At 41.0% G+C, this 14,231-nt stretch overlaps 1 protein-coding gene across 1 annotated transcript in view; it reads right to left on the reverse strand.

The window, feature by feature from the left end:
- usp43a (ubiquitin specific peptidase 43a) overlaps window positions 1–14,231 on the reverse strand; it is a 426,449-nt gene that overhangs the window by 213,766 nt on the left and 198,452 nt on the right. The window contains exon 4 of the mRNA XM_043714590.1: window positions 13,725–13,817. Within this exon, the coding sequence (XP_043570525.1) occupies window positions 13,725–13,817 (93 nt within the window). The remainder of the gene's footprint in view (window positions 1–13,724; window positions 13,818–14,231) is intronic.

Here is a 14,231-nt window from a genome sequence, read left to right on the forward strand (position 1 = left end):
TGAGAGGAGTTTCTAGTTTGGGAGACTTGTTTGAGGGGGAGGTTATAATGTATTTTGAGCAACTGAGCCGCAAATACAGGTTGTCCAGCAGAGATCTCTTCTGTTTTATCAGGTGAGGGATTTCATCTAGAAGAAGATTATGCTTCTCACGAAGCCCTATAAGCCCGATACAGAGAGGTTGCTGCCATGTTCCACAAGCACCTTTTCGGGTTAGTGCCCTCTATCGCCTGCTGGGTGGCAGGGCCTGGCAGGATATTAACCGGTTATGTGAGATCTGGGAGCAAGAGCTACGAGTGGAACTCTCTTCTGAAACATGGAAGAACATATGGGAGAATACTCGAAAGATTTCAATCTGTAATAGGACATGCGCTACGCAGTTAAAAGTTCTGTACAGGGCTCTGGCACCAGACCATCTGGTGAAGTTTAAAGGGTATCTTCAATGTGCCCCAAATGTAAAATAAGTGTAGGTACTCTTACCCATTGCTTCTGGACATGCCACAGGCTCCGTGTTTATTGGAGCGCTGTGCCGGGAGAGATAGGGAGGGTATTGAGGACTGAAGTTAAAGTAGACTTGCTATCTCTCCTCTTAGGTCTACCAAATTTACCATCTTTAGACGGGCATGGAAAGAAACTATTTAATATTCTTGCATACAGTGCATGGAAGAATATTCTGATGAACTGGGTGTCTGAGAACCCGCCGGGGTTGCTGGGATGGCAAAATTAATTATGGAGCACATTCCCTTGGACTTTGTTTTACAAACATGGTGCACCACACAACAGACAATTTTTATAAGACAATGGCAGCCCTATTTGAGTTACTTGGATGTAGATTTGTCGGCTATCTTAATTAGGGCATTTGTTTAACCAGGATGGTTAGGTTTGTTGAGGCCTGGGCCCTGGAGGGGGGACTCCTGAGTTAACACAGGTATATATACAACCCTCCTGTTCCTTCGTTTGGGAGCTTTGCGCAGAGCATAGCTATTTTGTGTTTTTTGTATTTTCTTTTGCTTTTCTTTCTTTTTCTTTGATCTATTAGTCATTTACTTATTTATTTGTGTTGTTTTGCACAGTGTTAGGTTTTGTTTTGCATTATAGGGTAGGTTAGTAGTTAGTAGACAGTAGTTGTATTGTAATTTGTGTTTTTTTTCTCTTTATTATGCTGATATTTGATATTGGTTGTACTTTAATAACTTTATATTTTTGTAAAGTCAATTTTTTTTTTGCTAATAAATATATTTACAAAAAAATGAATGCCCTCACATTTCTTATATTCTTCAAGAGATTCACTTGATCTCAGTTGCTTATACCCAACATATGCCACCTTCTTATTCTTGACTGGAGACTCAATATCTTTATTCATCCATTGTTCCCTACTCCTACCAGCCTTACCCTTCAGTCTAACAGGAACATAGTGCTTCTGAACCCTCATTATCTCACTTTTGAAAGCCTCTCACTTGCCAGAAGTCCTGTCACTTGCGAACAGTCTGCTCCAATCTCTTTCATTATTAGACAACCAAAAGTGTCTAATACTCCAGTCTCACCAAGGCTCTATGTAACTGTAGCAAGACATCTTCACTTCTGTACTCAAATTCCCGGAAATGACAGCTAACATATCATTTTTGCTCCCAATTGCTTGCTGCACCTGTATGCTAGCTTTTAGTGACTCGAGAACAAGGGCAGAGCCTGATCCACAAGGATGGTATCAATTCCAATCACTCAGCAATTTAGAATACTCTGTCATTCTGTTATTTTCTGTCATATTGATACCTGGCCCTTTCATTTGGTCTGTCCTTGGAGGCTCCTTGCATTCTCCCCGCAACCTAAATCCCCATTTAGTTTTATGGCATCACAGAATTTAGGTATATTACAACTGGCCCCTAAATCCAAAACATTTATCTAGTTTGTGGCCACAGAACTGATCCTTGTAGTACCCCGCTGGTCACAGCTTGCCAGCCTGCTCTCTGTTTTCTACTGTTAACCAATATCCAGAACAGTATATTCCCCCAAATCCTGTCTGCTCTGACTAACTTCCTGTGTGGGAATTTATCAAAAGCTTTCCAAAAATCCAAATACACCACACCCACTGGTTTTCCTTTATCTATGTTATAAGTAACATTCTCAAAAAAAATCTGCAAATTTGTCAAAACATCATAAATTGATCTAAATACTGCTTAATCACACCATTACTTCCCAGTATCTAGCTATCACACTAGCTTTCAAATCAGGAATATGGAAAATAGCAGCAGTAAAATACAAGTCTGTGTGTTCCTTTTCCTCTCCCTGCCTTCCTTCTTAAATTTTCAATTACATTTGCCACTTTCTAGTCATCAGAAATCTTTCCAGAATCAATAAAACTTTGATGCAGCTGATTCAGGGCAGTTATCAGCTTCAGTCAAGTTAGGTTTTTGGAGAGCTACCTTCTTATTAGTACTCATTTCTTCAAGTTCCTCATTTTCAAGAGTCCCTCAGCTCCCTAGCATTTCTGAGATATCTTCTCTAACTTTCTCTGGGAAAACAGACACCAAGTAATTGTTTCATTTTTCCAATATTTCTCTAATCACCATTATAAACTGTCCTGTCTCCAGCCATAATGGAGCAGCATCTGTCCTTGCTAATCTTTTACTTTTCATTTATTTAAAAATAGCTGTTTGAGACTACTGTTATGTTGTCAAAAGCTTGTATCCCGATTCTCTTTTCTCTTTCTCTATCAGTTTATTGGCAATCCGTTGCGTGAATCTAAATTGTTCCCAGTCCTCAGACTTACTACTTTTTTCTGTCAACTTTTTCAATGCAATCATTGGTTTGTCAATAAAAAGTTGGGTGAATGCAATGGTAAAACTGTGCAATGGGAACAGGAAAGGCACAAGGCAGGAGGATTCCTCCTTAGATGAATATTAACAACACTAACTAATTGGGGCAAATATTCTGTTTCATTATTGTAATACCAAAGTAATTCAATGCAAAATTACTGTACAATTACTGCAACAATGTGTACTCCTGCACATGCTCGCTACGAATTATATCACTTGTTTTAACAATTTGAAACCACTGTATGATGCTTCTTTGTAAAACTAAATTTCCACATGGAAAACTTTAAAAGTATGGAGAACTCATCCATTAATTGTTAAAATGTTGCCAGTTTCCTTGGGCTGGACTTTACTCTTGCTGCCTGGTCTGGGATGGGCCTGTCTCCTCCTAGCTGGTTTGCTCCTGTTCAATTGTTTAGGTATGGCCCTTTAATTTGTATGAGGCACAATTTCAGTCCCCAGGAGAAGTCATACCTTAAAGAGTTGCCAGCAGTGCTGGTCACTCCTGCTGCTACTGTAGTAGGCCATGGAGATGATGCACAATGACAGACCTGGAACACTCTAGGGCCAGGCTGATGGGGCCCAGTGAAGAAGAATGGGGTTCATGTGAACAAGTCTTGGCAATGGGGGTTGCGGAACACATGGGGAAGCAAAATTGTGTGGAAGAGCCTCCAGTTGGCATTAGGGACCTGGTGAAAGGCATGTGTGATAGAGTTGCTCACTAAGGGCATCATTTGGGCTAAAGGTGGTTGAGCACCTCACATCTCATGGTAAATCAGTGGTTAGTACTGCAGCCTCACAGCACAGGTTCAATTCCTGTCTGTGTGGAGTTTGCATGTTCACCCTGTGTCTGTGTGGGTTTCCTCCCACAATCCAAAGATGTGCAGGTCAGGTGAATTGACCATGCTAGATTGCCCGTAGTGTTAGGTGCATTAGTTACAGGGAAATGGGTCATGGTGGGTTACTCTTTGGAGGGTCAGTGTGGACTTGTTGGGCCAAAGGGCCTGTTTCCACACTGTAGGGAATCTAATCTAATCTCCCCAATCACTTAAAATCATAGCAGAGGTGGGCCTGAACATGCTAGCGACTGGCACACACTCCAATCTAGAGCCCATTTGCCTGTTTTCCATTCTGCAGGCTTTCTGTAAATTCTGGTTCAACTGGTTATTTGATGAAAACAACAAGACAATTCTCAAATTATATTCATTTTTCATTGAAAGCTGCAGTATCTTCAGAAGTTCAACTAGTTTCGCACAGACTTCTTTATAAAAATTCTTGCACTGTAATGCCAATCGCAATTTTGAATTATAAACAAACTGAGACTTGCAAAATCCACTTAAAACAGATAAAATTACACTTGAGGAATTGCAAATCAAAGCAGAACAACCACTAATCAGTGCTGAAACCTTCGCAGCTGCACTGCCAATCAAGCATGGCAGATCTTCTAAAATCTGACAATGCAACTGCTGGCCAAGTAAATCATAAATATATGGAGTTTCTGTAATTACATTCTAAAACAAAACTGAGCCAATTGGTTTCTGTGAAGCTGAAAGTTTAACTGTGAGCATGTGCTCTCTCTGCACCAGTGGATTGTTTCAGTGTTTGTGGTTTTAAATTCCACTTCACAGTGAGGGAGACAAAGGAACGAGGCCAGAAAATTAACAGCAGCCATTTTACACAATCAGTCATCCATAGCTTAACATTTCAAGTTAAGTACTGAGATGTTTAATAAGCAGATTCATTACTGTCTGCAGGTGATACTGTGTAAGCGTGGGAAAAATACTTTTTTGGGGGCTTTGTGGCCAATGGTATGCAAGTCAACATGCTCTGAACATCAATTCTTTTTTATAAACTGGAATTACAGGTATTCAGAACAAGGAACATCCTTGTTTTAAATACCACGAGATAAGGAAGCTAAAAACAATTGTGCAAGTTTTACATGAGATTACTCGCTACAAATATCCGAGTTTGGTTTATTTGTAAAGGGAAAACATTTGGCCTCAGAGGTTATGAACAAACCGTACTATTTAAAGAACAACTGACCCTGGGTTTGCTTACATTGCCAATAGACAGATTAATCTTTATCAGTACCGCTAGAAAGACTCTGACTCAGTGAGGCAAACAAGAACTCGTGTGGCAGACCAGTCATAAAAACCAGAAGAGAGTTTCTACCTGAAAGGGGTCCCTGCTAAGTGTCTTCACACCATAAAATAAAACTATTTCAATCACCAACTACCAAAATGGATAATTCCATTAAAAGAATGTTCACAGCCTTGACATGTTAAAATTTAACCAGCCAGGACATTCCAGTGTGAAAAACAATGTGGTAAATCAAATGAAGGGGTTCTGTAGACAGGACTGAATGATGGACTGCCAGCATATCTCCTGATAACATTGCTTTTGCATTCCAAACAGTTGAAGCACATCCATCGTGGAGAGCACAAATAGGATAGCTTTCATCTCATCAGTGTTCCACTGTGGTTGTGGAATTATCTTTTCCTCTTCTACACTGTTTCATTGCTCTCTTCATTCCATTCTTGACCTTTGCAAAGAGGGGAGGTAGCATTCCAATGTACCTAGGTGAGCTGCAACCATCATTAATTTTGCCTTTCCTCACTTTCTAAACCATTGGGTTACATTCCGGCCTTTAGAGGCCAGGCTGTTAGAGATTCAGCAATGCTCTTCCACACCCTACCCCCACGAAAAATGGAACAGCTTGCTACACATTTCTCAAATGTCAACTGGATGTCCTGGAATATCACTTATTCATTCATTAGTACCGATATGTGATGGATGCCATCGCAAGCAATGCACCCCATACAGGAGCATGCAAGTAGACAGCCTGAGAGATAATGTTTATAAAAGTTAAAGAGTTGTCTGAGCAAAACAGAATGTGACAATTTTTGTGGCAGAATTGGGGGGCAAGTTCTGTGTGGCTGATCTTGATGCCAGGGTTAACTTCTGCCATCTTTCATGTTCTTTACAAACACCATGGTGAGTTTCTCACTCGGCAGCAGTAAGCTGCTGATTGGGGGAGAATATAGCTCGTTAAAAGCCCCATAGATGGCTGAACTCACCTCATTAATATTCAGCTTTCTATCTGACCCAATGTACCGAACAAACTAGCTGTCACGAAAACTTCACAATGGAACCAGAATGGGTACCTGGAGACTTCAGCTCATTGCTTGCTCTAACAGACCTTTCAGGTTGGACACTGGTTACAAACAGGGAATGCTCCATGGCACAGATCAAATACATCCCACATCCACAGACATCCAATTTGTGCCAGTTTTTAAGAATTCTCATGGCACATCACCGAACTACTACAGGAGCCGGAGAGTCATACAGCACAGAAACAGACCCTTCACACAATTTGTCCACGCCAACCAGATTCCTACACTGAACTAGTCCCATTTGCTTATATTTGGCCCATATCCCTGGAAACCTTTCCTTTACGCACTTTGGGGCACTGTACCTCAGTAATATGTTCCTTAACTGGAAAAAAAAACACAATATTTAAATTGCAAAGTTCTCCAAAAATGTATATTCAATCCAATCACACATGTAGAATTATAGCGAGGTTTATCTGTTGTGAAACTGACAGCATGTTGAGTGAAGAAAAGGATAATGACAACTTGCTTTCAATATGTTTCACATGAGACCTGATATTTGTTGTGAAGGGTTGAGGGAAGGCAGTGGTGCTCAGCAAATAGAAAATAAATGGGAAAGTAGCCAAAGTCACAATCACTCAGGTATATCTTGATATTTCTCAAAAAGGAATTGTAGGCTGCATGGCCATGGTGACAGAACACTGCAACTGGTGGCATGATAAAAAAAACTGAAGCCCCAATTTAAACATCTCTGCACAACCGTTAGAAAACGATGCTGGTGAAATATTTGTTGCTCCCCTTTCTATGCAGTCAAAATATCAGCAGAAAATACAATATGAAGCTTTAATTAACATGCTAATATAATACTGTTTGAGAAATTCAATTAACTTACATTATCATTTATTTCAACAAGGCCAGCTACAACCAATTTTGCAAAACAGAAAGGCAGTTTGGGCCAAGCACATTCTCTGTTTGAATTATTTGCAATGATTATTCATAATGAAAATTTACATCACAGAATGCACAAAATCTTCATTCTAACTACAAGCCTAATTTGCATACACAATTCCATTGTATTTACGCAATTTCCTGCAGGAAGGTTTAAACTTTTATCAATTCTTTTTTCTAATTATATTGACCCCTGAAAACCCATATTTTAATTCAGTCCAGCCCGCCACTATAATCTTCTAAAAACCCTATTCTTTGCATTAAAACAAAGCCCACAGACCGTGTTTGAGAGGTCAAGATTCGTCACTTTTTCCTATTTTCCCAGTGATTGCATTCATTTCATTATCGTAGTTAATTACTTCACATTTAGAACTAATTATTGTCAGTCACAAATGCAAATTAATTTTGCCCTTTTGCGCAGCTCTCCAGAAAGGCCAGTTCTCCCACAAGCTGGTTGCACCTTATTCTATACTCAGTTCAAGTTGAGCTCTTTCTTCTCCCAGTCTCTGTTAGACTGTTTTTGAATGAGCTCAATTTTTCTGCAGAACGTTTGAAATGAGTTGGAGACAGAATATTCTGACAGTTACAATTTAAAGCAAAGAAAAATCATTATTGACCTTCAGTACAGTCCTTTATATTTATTTCATGTAAATTATATCCCACATACAGAGAGTCAATGCATTAAAAATTGGTGAATCATAGGATTCTGTAAATGCTTTGCTTGCTGTAGCCTCACTGGAGTAACCATACTTTGCTCTGTTCCAGAGCAGAGTAATAGCTGGAGCTTGACATTCCTCTCCACTCCACAGTTAGCTTCATCAAAACGTTTTCGACTGAAACAGTACAACAAATGAATTATTTTGGAACCAATAAAGTGTATTTACTCCAAGTCAAAGAAATGCATTCAGGAAGTAAGGCAGATACTACAGGAGGAATATTTTAAGTAAGGCAAAGGGAAGACCAGAGGGCATATTGATTATGAGCAATTTAACCAATTTTCTCATTCATTTATACTGCACATACAATGGAAATTGACACATTCGTATGGGGGTGACGGTGGCGCTATGGTAATGTCACTGGACTGGTCAACTGCAAGAATCTGACTAACGTTCATGCATTCAAATCCCACCATAGCAGCTGGTGGAGGTTAAAGTCAAATAATAGTTCTTGACTTGAAAACTAGTTTTGGTAACAACGAAACAACCAGGAATCAATTGTCATGAGAACTTCTTATTGTCTTTTAGGAAAGAATATCTGACTTGGCCTGACACATGTGATTCTGGCCCACTGCAACGTGGCTGCGTCCTAACTGTCCTCTAAAGCAGTCTGTGCTTAGACGGTCAACAAGTGTTGGACTTTCCAGCAATAGCCACATCCCAGATAAGAATAAAAGATGGAGTTGACTAATCTAGTGGCTTGATCTGGAATCCAGCAGGGAAATAAAATGTATCAAACTGCTTTAATCTGAATAGCATAAACATTCAGGTTAAAAAATGTTTCCTTCCTTTTTGAGGCATCGTGCATGATATAGCATTCAGCCGAGTGTCCCTGTACCGCTGACTGGTTATTTATTTAGCCGGGAACCTTGTTGCATTTGAGGCTAGCACGTTTTGCAACTAGCCTCCTGTCCTTAAAGACAGCTTGGCCTTTTACAGCTCAGCTGCAATCATTACAGAAAGCTACTCCTGATGGCCTGAAGTCAAACAGGCTGCTAGTGGAAGCTAAAAATGTAAAACACCAGAGAGAGAGCTCCTCAGATACTAAACTCCTAAAGGGCCACCCTCCAAAGTAGGTCACCAGGGAGCTCAATTCCCAAATTGGAGCCCTGAAAACCTGGCAGCAATGCTATAGAAGCTTAATGGCTCCAAGATGAGTGAATGTACCTTCAAAAGAAATCTCATAACCACCATACCATTAAGTTCTCATACTCCTGAATTGCACATTACTATCAACAATTTCTGGCAGTCAAGATTCAGACATAATATTCTCCATCACATATCCAGCAGTGATGCAAGATTCACACCCATCATTGATCTTCAACCTTTCAACAATGACAGGTACATCAACAAAGCATTTAATCACTCACATTCTTTCCTCTCTCTGGTAGGACAAGGATTTATCCATTTCAAACACAATAAACCCCTTAACTGTTCCCCTCTCAGCAAATTAATTTCTTCTATTACTTCACATCCCTTGTCCCTGACTGCAGTGTCTGTACACTCCCTCTCTTTGATGAAGCCAGTACAAAATATGAATTAGTAATTACAGAGACGTATTCCACTTCCACACAGGTCCCTTAGCACCATTCTTTCTTATGCTATCGTTTTGCTCTTTATGCACAGCTATCCATCATTTAGCTAAATGGAAACCATTCCCCCATTTAGAAACCGCATAAATGAAGTGTTGATTACATTCCTCACTTGCAAGTTTTACATTAAAAACCTATTGGTTGACTTGAAACTTACTGGCCCCAAAGTGGAAAAGGACATGGAAGATATAGAATGTAGGGAAATAGATGGTGATATCTTGAAAAATCTCCATATTACAGAGGAGGAAGTGCTGGATGTCTTGAAATGCATAAATGTGGATAAATCCCCAGGACCTGATCAGGTGAACCCAAGAACTCTGTGGGAAGATAGGGAAGTGATTGCTGGGCCTCTTGCTGAGATATTTCTATCATCGATAGTCATAGGTGAGGTGCTGGAAGACTGGAGGTTGGCTAACGTGGTGCCACTGTTTAAGAAAGGTGGTAAGGACAAGCAAGGGAACTATAGACCAGTGAGCCTGACGTTGGCTGTGGGCAAGTTGTTGGAGGGAATCCTGAAAGACAGAATGTACAGGTAATTGGAAAGTCAAGATCTGATTAGGGGTAGTCAATATGGCTTTGTGTATGGGAAATCATGTCTCACAAACTTGATTAAGTTTTATGAAGATGTAACAAAGAGGATTGATGAGGGCAGAATGGTGGATGTGATCTATATGGATTTCAGTAAGGCATTTGACAAGGTTCCCCATGGGTGACTGATTAGCAAGGTTAGATCTTATGGAATACAGGGAGAAATAGCCATTTGGATACAGAACTGGCTCAAAGGTAGAACACAGAGAGTGATGGTGGAGAGTTGCTTTTCAGACTGGAGGCCTGTGACCAGTGGAGTGCCACAAGGATCCGTGCTGGGTCCACTACTTTTCATCATTTAAAAAAATGATTTGAATGTGAGCAAAAGAGGTATAGTTAGTAAGTTTGCAAATAACACCAAAATTGGAGGTGTAGTGGACAGTGAAGAAGGTTATCTTAGATTACACCTTGACTAGATGGGCCAAAGGGCTGAGAAGTGGCAGGTGGAGTTTAATTTAGATAAATGTGAGGTGCTGCATTTTGGGAAAGCAAATCAGAGCAGGACTTATACACTTAATGGTCAGGTCCTAGGGAGTGTTCCTGAACAAAAAGACCTTAGAGTGCTGGTTCACAGCTCCTTGAAAGTGGAGTCGTAGGTAGATAGGATAGTGAAGAAGGCAATTTGTATGCTTTCAAAGGAAAGAGTATTGAGTAAAGGAGATGGGAAGTCATGTTGCGGCTGTACAGGACACTGGTTTGGCCACTGTTGGAATATTGCGTGCAATTCTGGTCTCCTTCCTATCAGAAAGATGTTGTGAAATGTGAAAGGGTTCAGAAAAGATTTACAAGGATGTTGCCAGGGTTGGAGGATTTGAGCTATAGGGAGAGCTTGACTAGGCTGCTTTCTCTGGAGCGTCGGAGGCTGAGGGGTGACCTTACAGAGGTTTACAAAATCATGAGTTGCATGGATTGGATAAATAGACAAAGTCTTTTCCCTGAGGTGGGGAGTCCAGAACTAGAGTGCATAGATTTAGGGTGAGAGGGGAAAGATATAAAAGAGATGTAAGGGGTAACATGTTCGCACAGAGGGTGGTATGTGTACGGAATGAGCTGCCCAAGGAAGTGGAGGAGGCTGGTACAATTGCAACATTTAAGAGGCATTTGGATGGGTATATGAATAGGAGGGGTTTGGAGCGATATGGGCCAGGTATTGGCAGGTAGGACTAGATTGGGTTGGGATATCTGGTCGGCATAGATGAATTGGACGGAAGGGTCTATTTCCATGCTGTACATCTCTATAACTCTAAAATCCTCTAACTAACACTTACTGTTAACTCTTCATAACTTTCTACCTTTTACTGCTAAGATTCCATGCGCCACCTCCCCTGAGCCCTGCTCACCACTTCCCTTGAACTCTCTGCTTAACACTAGCCAACCCTCTCCCAAACCTTCGATGTCAGAGTCAGAGGGAATAGGCTGATAGAAGAGGGAAAAGCAGTGAGAGAGGTGGTTGGGGTGGGAGAGAATTGAGCAGAGTTTCAAGAAAGGCACTGCAGTAGCAGTCTGTTGTTTTAATTAAGGCTCAAATGCACAAGAACTGTACCAAAAGAATATTGATGGCAGCACTCATCAAGAAACAACCCCAAATTACAAACTGTGCAGAAAGGAAATGCATTATTGGAATGTTTTTCAAATGAGTGATAACTGTTTTTTTAAAACAAATGTTGGTTTTACTTGCTTATACTTTCCAAATATCCTTTATAACTTTGTCCCACCCTGTTCCACACTGCTTTGGGGATTCTGCAGTTTTGAGCTCTCACATCTGAGAGGAGCAGATAGCAATGTTGCTGACTGGGTGGTTTGCCTATTGATGACACCCTGTTACCATAGCAACAGTCCCTGTCATCCCCAGCCAGCTCGATGGCCTTTTCCTTAAATTGGGTAAGGAGCCTCATAGTCAGCTCTGCTTGTTTGTTGGTTTTGGCCCTCTTTGCTCAGTTGTGAGCCAATGTTTCCTGAAATGTAACAAAGAGAAGGACTGATTTTGATGGAAATGGGTGCAGGGACAGTTTGTGAGCATGCATTACCATGCAAAGTCGTGAGAGGTCCCCAGTGAGTAAGAAGCGCATTGGGCGAGAAGGGTTAGCAGTTTGAGAGGGTGAGGTGGGTGGGAGCCTTTGAGTGCACATTACACTTGCAATGCTGAGGCCTGTCGGCTATGAGACTGTGCAGCAGGGTGAGTGATAGCTCTGTGAGTGTGAGATGGCAGAGAGAACATCATGCCACCCACTCTGGCAGAGTGCAGGAGATCACTGATGAATTTCCCCGCCCTGCTTTCCAGTCCTTCGGTGTTTGCCCATCTCTCTGACCCTATGCTGGGATCTCAACCCAAGCTGGAAGGGTCAGAGAAGAAGATCTTCGCTGGGTGACCTCACCCTGCAGCATGAAGAGGGCTGATTTAGGGAACCAGGGAGATGGTCCAGGCTCTCAGGAGGTATCGTTGCATTTCCGGTGGTAGTCACCCCAGGCTGAGGGTAAGTTCCTGGTTTGCAGCATCTGAAGTGGTGCTTAGCTGGCCTTTAAACATGACACCGCAAACTAAAACTCCAGAAGATCCAGCCAGTGCCAAGAAATTCCAGCTCACCCACCACCCGATTCACCGATGTGTGCACAGTATCTATTTTGCATAGACAATGATCAGCTCAATGCTATCCAAAGCCACAATCTAATGTCAAATTGGGGATAATCTCAGCCAATGTCTCCCTTTTCCTGACTTCTTCAATATTGCCTGACAGTTTTGTGCTTCTTAAACCTGAACTAGGAACCCAACAAAACAAAAGACATTGAGAATTGACTGAATCTATGTTTTATTCAAGCAGCGCTCTCGGCAAGTAACCACTCTAATATGAATGAAGCAGCATTACTGCTTTTGAACCTAATCATAAAGAGCTATTTTTCAGTTTGATCTCTCGAGGCAAAAAGTCCACCAGCAGAAAATATAAATGCTGCCATTTTCAGGAAAGGTCAGTATTATTTTCCAAAGACACATCAGCTAAGCCCACCAGTATATGTTAGCAGTCCAGCTTTCTGAACAAAGGCTGATACAGGTCTATGTCAGTGGTCAGGACTCTTGACTATGGATCAGAAAATTTGAAGTTTAGAATAATTGAAAACCGTTGTGGGGCATGAGCATAATATCTAAGTTCACGGTACTGAGGGAGCCTCCATATGACTGGGGCATGTGCCATGTTGTGTGATGAAACCACAACAAACATATTTAATCACAGTTCGAAACCACATCTGCATTATGCTAAAAAGAAACTAAAAGGAGACCGCGCCCCACCCCCGCCACCCCCTCCCCGCCGGCTGTTCCTGTGGAAAGTCCCTATGGCATTTTTATTGAAGAGTAGGAAGCTCTCCCAATGTCCTGCACAACATTCCTCAAATAATACCATCAAAACAGATTCATTAGCCCTTCATATCAATTCTACAGTAGGCTACTGCTGTGTATAAGTGACTTGTTGAGTAAATGAAGCACCATGAGACATTCAAGGGATGTGAATGACATTATATTTGCAAATGGTTTCCTTTCTAGCTATCAAGGAAAATCTAGCAGCAGAGATAAAATTGTGAATCTTAACCTGCAAATAACTGCACATAAATAATGGTGCGTAGTTGCAATGTTTGTTAGCTGGTCCACACTATGAGATGATCCTGCACAATAAATGAGGTAGAGGTTGCACAGTATTAGTAGTCCCATTGTATTAGAAGCACTCCTAGTAATAGCAATTGCAACCTTTTGCATATCAAACAGAAGTGTTAATAACTTGCCAACAATAATCAACATGGAATGTTTATACAGATTGCTAATAAAAGAATGACAGGTCAATATGAACAATATAATAGGCGAATACTGAATATTAAATATACAGAATTATATAGGCTTTGCAAATCTGCATCACTTGTTACACAACTACTCATCAGAATGAAGAAACTGTTTTTCAACAATGTCAGTAATCATACCTGGTCTGGCGGAGGGGGATTGGCAAGGAGATACACAGGAAGGGATCAAATGTGTTGCTTTGCTTAAGGCAGTGAGGACAAGTTAAAGATGACCTGTTGAAGAGAAACACAGATAGTTAATTTAGACTCAAATGCTCAAGTTGTATACAACACAAAAAACATATACAATACCAACTACATATCACTCCCAACAAATATACTCGCAGATTGATATGTGTGGTCACACGCAGATGACAAGCAACATGAATTCAACTGGGACAACACTACTATTATAGGACAAGCCAAACAGAGAACAGCCAGGGAATTCCTAGAGGCATGGCACTCATCCACAGATTCAATCAATAAGCACATCGACCTGGACCCAATATACCGACCACTGCAGCGGACAGCTGGAACTGACAACCAGAAGAACAGAACCACAACAAGGATTATCAACTATAAAGATGAACAAATGTAACACTAATGCCTAATTTTCTGCAGTAGCAACAATGTCATCACTTGGTCAGA

Source organism: Chiloscyllium plagiosum, chromosome 24, assembly GCF_004010195.1.
Source record: "Chiloscyllium plagiosum isolate BGI_BamShark_2017 chromosome 24, ASM401019v2, whole genome shotgun sequence".
Lineage (NCBI taxonomy): Eukaryota > Metazoa > Chordata > Chondrichthyes > Orectolobiformes > Hemiscylliidae > Chiloscyllium > Chiloscyllium plagiosum.